Below are 14,984 nucleotides of genomic sequence, written 5' to 3' on the forward strand. Positions count from 1 at the left end.
GTTACATAATGCAATTGGTTTGAACTCATCAAAACTATCAGACTTTTCTTTCTTCGAGATGAGGGCCAAGAAAGTATTGTTGATTTCTTTGAGAATATTACCTGAATTTCTCATACCTTCAAGAGCACCCATCACCTCCTCCCCTATGGGCCAATATTTCTGAAAAAAGCCAATCAGAAAGCCATCCAGACCAGGGGATTTCTCTGGATTCATCTGCATTAGGGCTGCTTCTACTTCTGCTAAAGAGAATTTTGCAGTAAGACCTTGGGTATGTTCCTTACTGAGTAATTTGGGTACAAATTTCAGAATCTTATCTTGATCTGAACGATAAGAGCTCAAATCTATGTTGAGGATATTGTAAAAAAAATCTACTACCTCCTTAGAAATAAGCTTGCAATCTTCCACCTCTAAGCCACTGTTGGTCTTAATCTTAGAGATTCTATTAATGACTCTCCTCAGTTTGACACTATTATGAAAGAATTTAGTATTCTTATCTCCCTCATCTAGCCAAGTTTCCCTTGATTTTTGTTTCCAAAAGATCTCTTTTGCCAAGATGTTTTCTTGTTCAAGAAGTAGTTCATTTTCTCTAAGAAATAAAACTTCATGTATCCCCCTCAACATAAATTCTTTATTTACTTCCTCTAACTCTACTTCCACCCGTGACTTCTTGTCAAATAAATTCCCAAAGTGTTCCCTATTCCATATAATGAGATTTTGTTTGATTATCTTAAGCTTATTGACTACCTTAAAGATCCTGGAAACCTCTACTTCCTTCCACCAAACATCCAAAATCCTGAGAATACTATCATCTTTTAACCACATTTGTTCAAGTTTGAAAGGACATCTTCTAGGTCCCGAGTCCAAAAGAATGTTAAGTTGAATCGGGAAGGGATCTGAGCCCGAAAAGGGTAAGATTTTGGCTTCTAAGGTATATGGGAAATTAATGAGACTGTTTGATTAAAAGAATCTATCTAATTTCTTTGCGATATTACTAAAACCTAACCTTTTGTTATTCTAGGTAAAGGCATCCTTATCCATGTTAATCTCTACCAAACCACTTCAATGAATCCAATCTACAGAATCTAAAGTAGCTCTAGAGGTTTTGCCTTTGCCTCCTCGTTTCTCAAATTGATTAGTAATAGCATTGAAGTCACCTCTTATGATACAAGTCTGTTCTTGGGTTCTTATGAATTCCTCAATTTCCTTCCAAACCCTTCTTTTGTCCTCATTTTGTGTTGGTCCATAAATATTGATAATAAGAAAATCAAGTTTATGTTTAAAACTGGTGACTCTGCCACTGAGCCAATTGTCATGAGATTCTAATAATGAGAAACCAATATTGCGAGGATCCCAAATCATAGCCAGACCCCCAGAGGCTCCGATAGCTGGTACTCCTATAATATGTCTAAAGCCTAATCGTTTCCCAAAAGAGGCTAAATCATCTTTCCCTAGTTTAGTTTCTTGTAACATAACTAAATCAGAACTAGAGGTAGAAAGGCAGCATTTGACAATCCACTGCTTGTTAGGGGCATTTAAACCCCTAACATTCCATGATAAAACCTTGATGGTGCTGTGGGAAGGACCTTCCCCTTTCCTGCATGGAACATATCCGTAAGTTTAACTTGACCCTCAACTTCTCCATCATTAGCTCTTAACTCAGATAGGGACTTCCTGCCCCTCTATTTACTATGTTTTGCACAATTAGGTGTAGCATTTTCCCCATCCCATTGTTCAATACCTAAGGCATCAAAAGTCTCGCCATTTTCTTTGTCATTTAATTCCACTATAAGGGCTTTCATTTTCGTGACCTTTGGAGGATCAATAGAATTCATAATTCTTTTCATTAAAATCCTTTTTTGTAAATCTGCCTCTTCTATATCAACTATTTCATCCAATAAATTTTCCAGGATGTCCTCAGTAACTAAGTCGTATAAATAGTTGATAATGTATTTTACCTCCAATTCCTTTCGATCCATGTCCTCCACTCGTTCATCCTCTTCCAATTTGTCGGGAGCCACCATCACATTTTGTTGGGAGGATCTAACTGCTTCCCGACTTCCCAAGGCCTCCACACCAAAATCCAGATCAAGATTGAATGCCATATCCCCCACCACAATAATATCCCGACGAGCAATGCCATTACTGAGTACATCCTCATTATCTTTAGATAAATTTTTGATCATTTCATTTTCTCCTTCCACTAGAGCACAAATGCCCTTACCCTCCTCCATGTCAATCTCCCTTCCCTCACCTTCACTCATAATGATTCTTTCCTTAACATGAGATAGCAAGGGAGAAAAATTCACCCAACCAGCAATACCTTGATCACCCACAATTTCTCCATCCTCTACCTCATCAGCATGCCTTGCCGAAGGGAAACTATCCATAATAACAAACCCACCCTTTTCCTCATTGAAACAAATATCAAGCTTTGGGTCCTCCATAGGGTACTTATGAGAGGGCATAACCACCGAGTCCGGTTTTTTTGCTAAATCTAAAACCCCTCTATAAATTTCAGGGTAAATTAAGAAAGAGGACTCACTAGTTTTTATTTCGATAGGGTTGAATGAATTAACATTAATATCCATATTAACAATCATTACACAATTTGAATACATCCGTCCTTTATCACCAATCTCTACGAATTTGCCTAATTGATTACCTATTTTCCTTATAATTTCTTTATCTATTAATTCTACTAGAAAGTTAGGGATCAGAACCAGTCTGTCTACTTTAAATAATTCTAATTTACATGGATTGAAATCAGGTTGCCAATCTAAATTTTTAAAATCATATCCTTTAAAAGTCGAAGATTTACTTGCTAGGAATTCATTCTTATGCTTGGCATTTCTGCAATCAATATAAAGAAAGTCTTCAGACAAGATAGAAATACTTGCTATTCGGTTGAAGGAAGATTTGAACCAATCCACGATGATCTCTATTGGGACCCCGAGTCCACACCATCTAGCAAAATCCCTAAAAGTCTTGCATGTTTGTTGAAGCCTTTCCACCAAAGTGTCATTGATTTCCAATGTGATATTACTTCCTGATTTAGGGTTTATCTCCAGATTCGGTTTAGACTCTGTGGGTTTGGAAGGATGCAAAGAATTGGGTATCCAACAACCGTCATCAGATATCTAAGGACTAGCTTTATTGATGCTGGATCTCCAACTATCCAAAATATTAATATTTTTTAAGGGCTTGTTCCGGCGAACCGGTTTTGAACAACCTCCCTCAAGATTCTACAGGTGGGTGAATCTGTTGGAAATGGCAGGCCTATGGGAACCTTCCAGGCGGAGGGTATTTGTTTACCTATGTAACCGCCTCCTGCCCTAGATTTAATCGGTAATCTCCAACCCTTTCTTTCTGCCTTCCGAATTCTTTTAGATTTCACCATCTGCCATTCGAAAACAGATTTCAGTTGAGGGAGGGGAGCCCAGTTCCCCACATTAAAAGCAGATTGCGCATATTTCGTATGCCCAAAAAACCATTTTTGCCGCTCGATGTCTGGAAATTTTCGCGGGTATAGGCTCAGACCCATTTTTTTTCCCTATTTGTGCTTTTGATCCTTATTATTATTAGACCTAAAATTATTAATCAAATCACCATAATATTTTTTAAGCTTACATTTAACTCTAAAATTATAATAAATTTTAATTTTTAAAATTCATAAACATTTATTATCTAATACAAATAAATAAAATAAAATAAATTTTTTATTTAAAAATAAACTAATATTGACTAATTATATTTTAGAATAAGTTAAAGACTAAAATCTAGATTCAAAACTAACTTTTGTTCTAATTTATTTCTTTTTACATGCAAATCATTTCATATTAGAATTTTTAAATAATTAGTAAACTACATAAAATTAAATATATCAAATAGATATATATTAACTTAAAAAAAAACTTATTTAAAAAGTCACTTTAACAAGAAAAACAACTTAAAATAAAAAGGAAGTTTTCTATCTAATTATAAAAAACCATTGTATTATATTAAATGAATTTGTTTTTAAATAAAAATTTAAGATTTAAGAATTAATAAATTCATTGATTTTAAATAAATTTTTTTGAGATTTTTGTTTCTTTTCCATCTAACGGTTGTAAACGTTTAAAATGTTTTGCATGCCTCCAAGATAATATAAATCGTGGATTGACCAGTTGAACTAGTAAAGCTCACATAGGGCATGCCTTAGATGTAATTAGCTTGATAATCAAGTATAGAGAAATGGTTTCATAAATATAAGTAAATTTATTTATTTAATTATCAATTTTTTAGCAATTGATAGAACTAAAAAATGATCTATTGATTGGATTAGGTCCATGACTATGTAACTAACCAAGTTGTGAGTGAGGAATCGTTGATAGCATATGAATCTATTTGAATGCCCGCATATTTGTACTTGGACTATGCAAACTTTTAGAAGTAGCTCATAAAAATTGAGTGTGTACAATCAACCTTACTATATCTCCTTTAATTAATTAATAAATATCTGGATGAACAACAAATTAATCATGGTAAAAATTTCAAGCTTTTTAGTAGATGTCTCCCGCCCAAAAAATTTCAAACTCTCCCTCCTCTTCTCTCGTCTCCTTTGTTGTTGTGGCTGTGCTAGGCAATGATCGGACAATGCCTGGTGTGGATCCTCTTGTCCAAGGGGAGGCCTCTCAACCCTTGGATGCTCCTGCTGGGGTTTTGGGTGCGATGGGCTCCTCCTCGGTGTCCTCCCATCCTAGTGCTATTGGTGTGTGGCTTGGTGTGACTCGGATGCCACGACCTAGACCATTTGTTGGGTTCGTTCCGATTACTAAGGCCATATCCATCAACTTGAAAGATGATACGACAGAGGAAATTGTTTATAATTCTTCTATCCTCTCTTTACATGGTGCCATCTTCCTCTTTAGGGAGTTTTGGCCTTCTCTTCCTCGGCTGCACGCTTGGATATCTGAATATTGGGAGCCTCTTATCACTGGTAAAGTTCATATTTTCCCCATGGCTAAGGAGTTTTTCGTTGCAAAGTTTGATCATGCCCAGGACAAAGACAAAATTTTATGTGATCATTTTTTTAGTTGGGAGGATAAATTTTTGTTGATGATTAAGCCTTGGCACTCTGATTTTAACCCTTTTATTGAAATGTTTAATAAGATTTCGACCTGGGTTCGGCTTCCTAATCTCCCACTTCATTTATGGAATGATTCTCTTTTAGAGGAAGTGGGAGATGCCCTTGGTGATTTTTTGATTGTGGATGCTGAATCCTTTGATATTTTCCACTCCACATTTGCTCGCATACTTGTTGACTTGGATATCTCAAATGGGTTGCTTGCTGAAATTTTACTTAATTCTTCAAAGGGTTCATGGGTCCAATCTTTGATCTATGAAGGGATTCCCTTTTGCTGTAGAAGATGTTTTAATACTAGGCATGTTGCTGAGCATTGTGGGTTTGAGAAAAAGGCAACTAAAGCTACATGGTGGAAAGGTGCATCGGTACACCATTATACGGTGTCGAATCAACCTAGGAGTTTTTCTGAGGTGTTTGCTTTGGTACCACAGGATCTTGTGGCATCCCCTCCGGTTGTCTCTCTTGGTGGGGCTGCTAAAACCGTGCATGTGTCTCCTAATGTTTCCCGTGTGAAGGAGACTCAAGAGGCTTCTTCTGCTAATAATGATTTGTCTGTTGATGCTGGGGTTTTGCCATCTGTTGGTTCTAGTGAGGCTATGTTTGTCAAGCTGAGACGAACTGGTGAGGCTAGGGTTTTGCCTCTGTGGTCTGTTAGTTCTGGTGAGGCTGAAATGACGGCTGCTGATACTCACTCTCAGGATTTTGGTGTGCTGAATTGGCATGTTAAGGCAATGCAAATGGAAGAGGGATGTATTTCTGTTAAAGGCAAAAAAGCTAAGTCCTATAAGCCTTCTTTCTATATGACTCTCTGATCCCATAAGAGCAATTCTAAATGTAAATCTTGATGGTTCTTGGGTAGGGGATGCTTTTTGGTTGGCTGCAGGTTGTTCTTTTTGCAACTTTGTTGTTTTTGGTTATGGGTGTCCTTTTTACCCATGGTTTTCTGGGGCTTTCCTATTCCTTTTATGCAGACATCTTTCTGGTTGAGGATTCTAGATCCTATCTTTTTCTGTTTGTTAAGGATTTCGGGTCCCTTCAAAACCTGTTTTTCCCTTAATAAAAAAACAAATTAATCATGGTCAAAAAGTTGAGGTCCATAATGATATTGAAATAATTGCAAAATAATTGTCTTCAAAATCAAAACTATAATAGAAAAAGGTATTAAGTTGATCTTGTAGGGTGTGCGATTATTTTAATTTACTTAAAATGCTTTGCTATTTGGATATGATCTCTACCATATTAGCAAAAATATTTTGGAGAAAAAGTAAGCAAACCACAAGTATAATACTTTTTTTTTAAATCTTGATTTAAATGAGAAAAATAAAGAAAAAATTGGATCTTAGAATAAACAAAAAAAGTAGAAAAATGGGACAAAAACTACTTATTATTTACATTAAAGGCATTTCAGTAACATAAAGATATAAGAGAAAATTAAATTGGTCAAATATCAGTTCAATTTTTCAATTGCAATATAGCTTGTACAATCTATATTAGGATAAGTGAAATCTCTCTATCTGAAACTTGTGTTGATAGGATCATACAAATCATAGATTCAAATCAAAATAACACACCAATTATTTGATTATACATAAAATAGATAATTAAAAGAATGCACTTAAATCTAATTATTTTGAATTTTGGTTGTGCAATTCTTATACAAACTAGCTAGTGCCAAGGGTCTTAAAAAGCTACTTGAATTATAAAAACAAAAGGAAAAAAGGAAAAAAAAATCTTATTATTTCATTTCTTTATTCCAAAGATGACTTTAAAAATATCAATTTTGTCCTACCAAAGTAAAAGTAGAAAATTAAAAACATTTTTTGTTGTTGATGCAGGAGAAAACTAGACATATATGACCATCGTCTGCTTAGAATAAAGCAAGCAATGCTTAAGAATAGACTAAAATCAACAAGACAAATAAAATAATAAGTGACGTTAGAACAATATTTACATCTCAAAAGCAATTAAAAAACTAAAAAGAGGGTCTACTAATTAATTTTCTAGCACCAAGCAAGTTGAATTAATCTCTAAAATTGGGGTCTTCTAATCATCTTATCATGCAAAATATAATAAATAATTCCAAATTATTATTATTATTTTATAAATGGGATAAAAATGTATTAATCACAAAACAAAAATGGCCAATGACCCAAAGAGAAGAGACAATTGCTCAAACATACAAGATAAATCAAAAGCAAATGACCTCTATCTGCAACATTCCAACCCTACAATCAGACCCATTTGGCTAGGCAATATGTAACTCTATACCGCTCTCAAGAATGTGAGAAAAGGTAACAGAGTCAGAACACCTACTAAGGCTAAGAATCAACTTACTAACCACAGCTAAATTTTAATATTATTACTAGAATTTACCATAGTTCCAATTTTAAAACATAAAACATTTAATACAAAAACATAATGGCAGGAACCTGACGCAAATGCATCTCTTGTTTTGACAGGTTTAACTCAAAAATGTCTTACTCTGATGCATTAAACTAGAAATACCCTTGCACTAATTCATTAAACTCAAAAAAGATTATGATTAAATTTGAAAACATAGCGATTTAATTTAAAAGATATGCAATTAAACTCAAAAATGTTGGAAAAATCACTAAAAAATGACAGTCGTAGTAAATATTGGCATCACAACCATTCAAAGCAAGAATGAAACCGAGAGATATTCTTAATAAATGCGGTGTGTCAAAGGACATTCAAGGAAATTAATGCGACCTGCTGGCAAATGAGTTCGGATGCCAACTCAGCTATCACTAGAGGTGACTTCGAAGAAAGTGATGAGGTGATAGCACAAATGTAGACAAGAAATATCCCAATGAATGAAGTTGACGAAATGTCATGCTGGCAATTAATATGACCCGCTTACAAAGAATGTTTGAATGCCCAATAGGACACTATGAATACAACAGCCAAACCATAGCTTAACGATCTAATTTTCAATTCAAATTTCAATTGATGAAAGAGCAAAGTCAGAAGTCACTTCAACGAGCAGCCTGAGGAAAACCTGGAAGGCAACGGTTAGCACTTTTCATCTTTTTCTATTCAAAATAAAAATCAAATGCAACAGATCAGCCACGATTGTAGCCGTTAGGAGGGAGAATTTGAAAATGCCCTGGCAGGAAGAAGTCAAAGGAGTAGGGTATTTGAAGAAAAGAGGGAATGAGTAGGGAATTGATCTGCTTAAAATTAATCGTTCTGTTGAGACCTGAGATCATTCTCCCACCAACTTAACTCTAACCCATCTGCCGTTGCTTTGGAGAGCAAGTCAGCCTCTGTATTGGCTTCTCTGTAAATATGTTTGTAAGAGAAGTTGTCAAACACATTCAAAACCATTAGAATCTTTTCCAATAATGCCTGTAAACGCCAATTTGGTATTCTTGTTGATTTGATTGCATTAACCACTAAAATAGAATCGCCTTCAATTTCAATGTCTTTGATACCTCTCTTAGAGCACTCAGTGAGATCCAAAAGAAGAGCTCACATTGTTAGTATCCGGGAGAATAGGAATTGCTATTTTGCCTTTAAAATTTCCATTATGATCCCTAATTATACAGTCTATACTAGATGGGCTTGGATTATCTTTTGAAGCACCATCAAAATCGAACTTTAACCATCTTTACTTTGGTGGAACCCAAACAAGAGAGCTTCTTTTGTCCTTCGTTTTCCCAATAAAAAGAAGAATTTTGATACCATTCCAACTAAATCTAGCTTTGCCATCCCATTCTGTGAATTCCGTGTTAGAGCTGGGGTTAAGAGCAAGTCTGCAATTGATGTTCTCTACGATTGAACACTCAATGGAATTAAGAATTGAGTCTACCTTTCTGGCTTTATTGTCAAAAGTCCTCCTATTTCGCTCTTTCCAGATTTCCCATATGAGGTAGGAAGGACTAATTTCCCATAAGGGGCTAAGTGATTTATTTCTTACAATCAACTTTAAATTTGTTTTTTTGAAGCTATTTAAATTTTGTAAAGTCTTCCTTTTTTGTGTGATATGAAAGCTTTTTATATCTCTATTGTTGTCTTTTTCGATTTTATTGTAAAAGCTATAAAAGACATTGTTTGTATGCAAAATATATGGATATTTAAAAGACCAATTTACATTTGTCTATTTCTTAAGAGTATGTTATTAATTAACAATTTATTTTTAGAAAAAACTAATTTGGGTGATTGTTTTGTCAAAATGTCTTTTTTGTATAGTGATGAAAGAATGTTGAAGGAGAATATTACAAGTTATATATTGGAACATTCTAAAAGGTATTCATTTGTGGTGGCTGAACATCCTGTGGGTCTAGATGAAATCTTACAAGATTTTGAAAGAAGTGTAAAGATTTCAAAAGATGTAAAAATTGTGGGGATAACAGGTATGGGTGGGAGTGGAAAAACCACATTGGCAAAACACTACTACAACAAGAAGAAACAGTCTTTCTATAAATATAGTTTTGTTAGCCTGCAAGATACATCTAATAAAAATTTGTATAAGAAACAGGAAAAAATGTTTGGAGACATTGTTGGCCCAGAATACACATCACTTGCTAGTATGGAAGAAGGAAAAGCAATCCTAGCAGAGTATTTGAGTTCTGTTCAGATATTTATTATCTTAGATGATGTAAATGATCTAAAGCAATTGGATTCTCTCCTGCCAGTAAAAGACAATCTTAACCAAAATAGTATAATTGTAATTACAAGTCGAGATTCCGGTATACTCACATCATGGGGAATTCCTTCTGATTGCATTTATAAGATGAAGGGATTAAATACCGAGCATGCCATGGAACTCTTTTGCTGGAACGCTTTAGGGCAACTCTCTCCAATAAATGAATTTGAATATCTTGTTCAAAAGTTTTTGGAAGTCTGTCAGGGATTGCCATTGTCCCTCAAGGTATTAGGACGACTTGTGCGTGGAGAGTCCAAGGAATTTTGGGATGATCAACTAAACCAACTCTCTAGAATACTGCCAGAAGAAATTGAAAGTGTGCTGAAAGTGAGCTTTGATGCACTAAATAAGGAAGCCCAGGAGGTATTTTTAGACATATCTTGCTTCTTTACAGGAACCGAAACAGAAACAGATTCGGTCATCACATTGTGGGATGGGTCCGGATGGAGTGGGCTGTGTAGTTTAAAAAAACTTGTGAACAAGTGTTTGGTTGACGTAAATGAGAGCAAGTGCATCAGAATGCATGATCAGCTGAGAGATCTGGGAAGACAAATTGCAGAGACAAGGCCACCGTACCGACTTTGGTCACGGAAGCAAATTGACCACATTGAGGAACAGGGGGAGGTGTGTTTACTATCATGTTTTTTTATGTTATACAATATTTCAATAAGTAAAATGTTCATACATGAATTGCTTTATATGCTTGCTGATTTATTATTTTTTTCCATTTAGCAAATTGTGCTTATCCGGGGAATTAAAGCAGAAACAGATGAATTTTATGAAGATGCTATGAATCTTGTGAGGGGATCCAATATTTCTAAGCGGCGTTTAGAAATCCTGGATGTGAAAAATAATTATTTTACAGAAGAATTGGCAACAGTAGCAGAACCACTTATCTGGCTGCGATGGGGCAACTTTCCGCATACAGCTCTTCCGTCATGGATTCCCATGAAGAAGTTGAGAGTTTTAGAGCTTCGTAAGGCTTCTAAATTAGAAGAATTGTGGAGCGAGGAGGCCGATGTAAGCATCTTTCTTCTCTTTTCTGTTATTAATGGAATTATACCTTAAAGATCTCTTTTAGTTGTTGAACGGACTTGCCTAATTAAAAAGGAACGTGGTTGCAGCCTCCTGTGCAGCTGATTGTGCTGAAAATCATTCATACCGGAAGTTTCCTGCGATTTCCAAGATCAATAAGGTTTCTAAAGGATTTGAAAAAAATATCCTTGCATTCCGATGGAGCTCCTATCGAAGGTCTGCCGGAGGAGTTTTGCCTTCTCCAATCGCTGGAGTGCCTCGAGTTAGGTGGATGCCGTAAGCTCAAATCTTTGCCCAGCAAGTTCGGTAATTTGACAAATCTGCGACGTCTAGTTTTGGAAGGATGCAGTGGGATCGAAGTTCTGCCAGACGGGTTTTGCCGTCTCCAGTCGCTGGAGTTTCTCAACATAAATGTATGTCATAAGCTAAAAGCACTGCCTAGCAAGTTTGGCAATTTGACAAATCTGAGGGAGCTACGTATGCACTATTGCAAAGAGATCGAAGTTCTACCAGCAGAGTTTGGCCGTCTCCAATCGCTGAATTTGCTCGACTTGAATGGATGTCATAAGCTAAGATCGCTGCCTTGCAAATTGAGCGATTTGTCAAATCTGAAGCGTCTAAATTTGGGTAGATGCAGTGGGATCGAAGGTCTACCAGAAGAGTTTGGCCACCTCCAATCGTTGAAGTCTCTCAACTTAAGTGGATGTCATAAGCTAAGATCGCTGCCCAGCAAGTTCGGCGATTTGACAAGTCTGGAGTATCTAATTTTGGAAGGATGCAGTGGGATCGAAGGTCTACCAGAAGAGTTTGGCCACCTCCAATCGTTGAAGTCTCTCAACTTAAGCGGATGTCATAAGCTAAGATCGCTGCCTTGCAAATTGAGCGATTTGTCAAATCTGAAGCGTCTAAATTTGGGTAGATGCAGTGGGATCGAAGGTCTACCAGAAGAGTTTGGCCAACTCCAATCGTTGAAGTCTCTCAACTTAAGCGGATGTCATAAGCTAAGATCGCTGCCCAGCAAGTTCGGCGATTTGACAAGTCTGGAGTATCTAATTTTGCAAGGATGCAGTGGGATCGAAGGTCTACCAGAAGAGTTTGGCCACCTCCAATCGTTGAAGTCTCTCCACTTAAGCGGATGTCATACGCTAAAAACGCTGCCCAGCAAGTTCGGCGATTTGACAAGTCTGGAGTATCTAATTTTGCAAGGATGCAGTGGGATCGAAGGTCTACCAGAAGAGTTTGGGCACCTCCAATCGTTGAAGTCTCTCCACTTAAGCGGATGTCATACGCTAAAATCGCTGCCCAGCAAGTTCGGCGATTTGACAAGTCTGGAGTATCTAATTTTGGAAGGATGCAGTGGGATCGAAGGTCTACCAGAAGAGTTTGGCCACCTCCAATCGTTGAAGTCTCTCCACTTAAGCGGATGTCATACGTTAAAATCGCTGCCCAGCAAGTTCGGCGATTTGACAAGTCTGGAGTATCTAATTTTGGAAGGATGCAGTGGGATCGAAGGTCTACCAGAAGAGTTTGGGCACCTCCAATCGTTGAAGTCTCTCCACTTAAGCGGATGTCATACGCTAAAATCGCTGCCCAGCAAGTTCGGCGATTTGACAAGTCTGGAGTATCTAATTTTGGAAGGATGCAGTGGGATCGAAGGTCTACCAGAAGATTTTGGCCACCTCCAATCGTTGAAGTCTCTCGACTTAAGCGGATGTCATACGCTAAAATCGCTGCCCGGCAAGTTCGGCGATTTGACAAAATTGCGGACTCTAAAGTTGTGGAAATGCAATGGGTTGATGATCCCAACGGAAACACTTGCACAGCTTACTAGCCTTGGTCTTCTGAAACTTTCCGGTTGCCTTGAGCACACAGAATTGGTTATTCAGCCGGGGTGCTTTTCTTCATTTAGTAGCCTCACATCAATGGCAGTAGGTTACTGTCCTGTGTCTAGGATATCCATCTCTCAACAATGTTGCCCCAGTCTGGAAACTCTACATCTTTCTCACAATCAAGACTTAGTAGAGATGGATTGTTTGCCAACATCAGTCAGCTACATATATTTGGACAGATGTCCAAAGTTGGAAAGCATAAGCCTTAATTCATGTGGTCCCGTGCAGACGTCGAGTATAAACGAGTGTGGGAAGCTCAGGAAAATAAAAGGATTACAAAATTGCAGACGCTTGCAGATATCAAATGGAGAAGCTTGCAGCAAGGTGCCTGTCTTAGAATGTCTGAAGGGTATGGAGAGTTTGCAGAGTGTAAGCCTCACAGCAGCATGTGACATATCAGCATTTGAAGCTTTCCTTCAAACCTTAAATAGAGAGGTAACAATAGTTTTTAGATAATTGAGCTTACTATTATGTAATAAGTGTTTAGTTGTTGACTACATTGTATACTTTATTGCAGAAATGGCCAAAGGAATGTGTAATAAGTTGTAGGACAGCGCCTGGCGTGGAGGCAATTATCAAGTCTTTGGCCTTTCCTGCTCTCACTTCGGTTGACTCGTTCGACCGGCAGAGGACTAGTAGGCGTTTTTGGCGGTATAAGTTTGTGAAAGAGCGTTCTACCAACGAGGCAGAGATGATATGCCTTGTTATAGATTCTCCTTCCAATGCCATCGATCTATACTTGGATGATATGCCTGGTAGAGTGCGTGTGAATGAAGGAAAATGGGTATACATAGTTGTTTTCACAGGATCTGTCCCTGTGCGAACCAAAGTTTCGTTCTGCCTGTATTCAACCCGACGGGAAGGTGAAGGTCCGATAGAAGTTGATTGTGTAGAGATGGGAGTGCTAGCGATGGGTGAGGAAAAGAGAGTCGTGGATGCTTTCTTTGAAGTAGTGCAACTTTTGGGAAAAGTATGTCATATATGTTGCGAGGGTCGATAATAGTAAATTTATAGATTTGAGTAATTATAAAGAGAGGATAATTTATGGGGAAAATAGATTTTTTAAATATTGTAAATTATATTATGTATATTATATAAAATCAATTTAGGAAAAAAGGTTTTATTTTATGTATTTAATTAAATTAGTTATATGAATATGTTTAAATATAGATGTAATATTTGTAATGTAATTGTTTTTATTAGAAATATGATTATTTATATTGTTCTTGAAAGAAGATTGAATTTTTTTTTATCAATAATATTTGTAGAAAATTCAGACATGTATGCAATTAATTTAGAGTTGTCTAGTGATATAAGAGTTGTGTTTTTCTTAAATAGGATAAGTAGTAGTTTCTTTTATTTCATCTAATGATATTTACAAAGTTTTAATTTAGAAAATCAAATTGTAATATCTTTTTTACAAGTTATTTAGAAGTATTTTTATTTAATAATCAACTTGGTTCATTTTATATTGCCATAGTTTGAGCTTATTCAAGGAGCAAGGTATGTGGAAGGCAATATGTTTGAGCAAATTATCTTTACGCAAATACAGATTTTTCCATGAAGGAGTCTCAATTTCATAAAATATTTTTGTCTTTTAATTTAATATAAAATATAAAATGAAACTTGATATGATATTACCATTACTCTTTCTATTGTAGAATTGCACTTCATGATGCTAAGATGATAAAAAACATGTAGAAGTTTAAAAAAGAGTTTTGAGTAAATATTAGAGAAGGGATATGTTAATTATTTTGCCAATTATTGATTAGAATGAATGGTGTAAGAGTAGAGATGATTCATTGATTGAAATTACTATAATATTTGCTACATAAGATGGGAGGGAAAAAATTAGAAAAAAGTGTTATATTTATAGAATATATTTTCACTTTAAGTTTGAGGACTAACGAACCTTTATATAATTATACTATAAGAGGTAAGTGCATAGAAATTTGAGACTAAAAGAAGGGAACTCTAAGTGGTCATTTTTTTTCATTTCAAATGATTTTGGATGAGAAATTGAGTATAAGTATGTTTGGAATTTTAAAATATGATAAGAACTAGCGTACCTATATTTAAATTTTTTTATATAAGTACATGTTGAGAGATATCAATTTAAAGATAATTGTTGAAGATTAACATAATTAGAATTAGAGAAGAATTAGGGTCAAGGATATGGTTAGATTTAGAGTTAGGATTAGGATAAGGGTTATGGTTAAACATATACTTAGGGTTAGGGTTAACATTAAAGTAAGGGTTGGGGATTGGT

At 36.0% G+C, this 14,984-nt stretch overlaps 1 protein-coding gene across 1 annotated transcript in view; it reads left to right on the forward strand.

Annotated features, from left to right (window-relative positions):
* LOC131030610 (disease resistance protein RPV1) overlaps window positions 1-13,760 on the forward strand; it is a 30,842-nt gene extending 17,082 nt beyond the window's left edge. The window contains exons 2-5 of the mRNA XM_057961492.2: window positions 9,335-10,415; window positions 10,524-10,811; window positions 10,916-13,150; window positions 13,233-13,760. Of these exons, the coding sequence (XP_057817475.2) occupies window positions 9,335-10,415; window positions 10,524-10,811; window positions 10,916-13,150; window positions 13,233-13,715 (4,087 nt within the window). The 3' untranslated portion in view covers window positions 13,716-13,760. The remainder of the gene's footprint in view (window positions 1-9,334; window positions 10,416-10,523; window positions 10,812-10,915; window positions 13,151-13,232) is intronic.
* Window positions 13,761-14,984: the final 1,224 nt, after the last annotated feature.

This window comes from Cryptomeria japonica, chromosome 2 (genome assembly GCF_030272615.1).
Source record: "Cryptomeria japonica chromosome 2, Sugi_1.0, whole genome shotgun sequence".
In the NCBI taxonomy this organism is placed as follows: domain Eukaryota; kingdom Viridiplantae; phylum Streptophyta; class Pinopsida; order Cupressales; family Cupressaceae; genus Cryptomeria; species Cryptomeria japonica.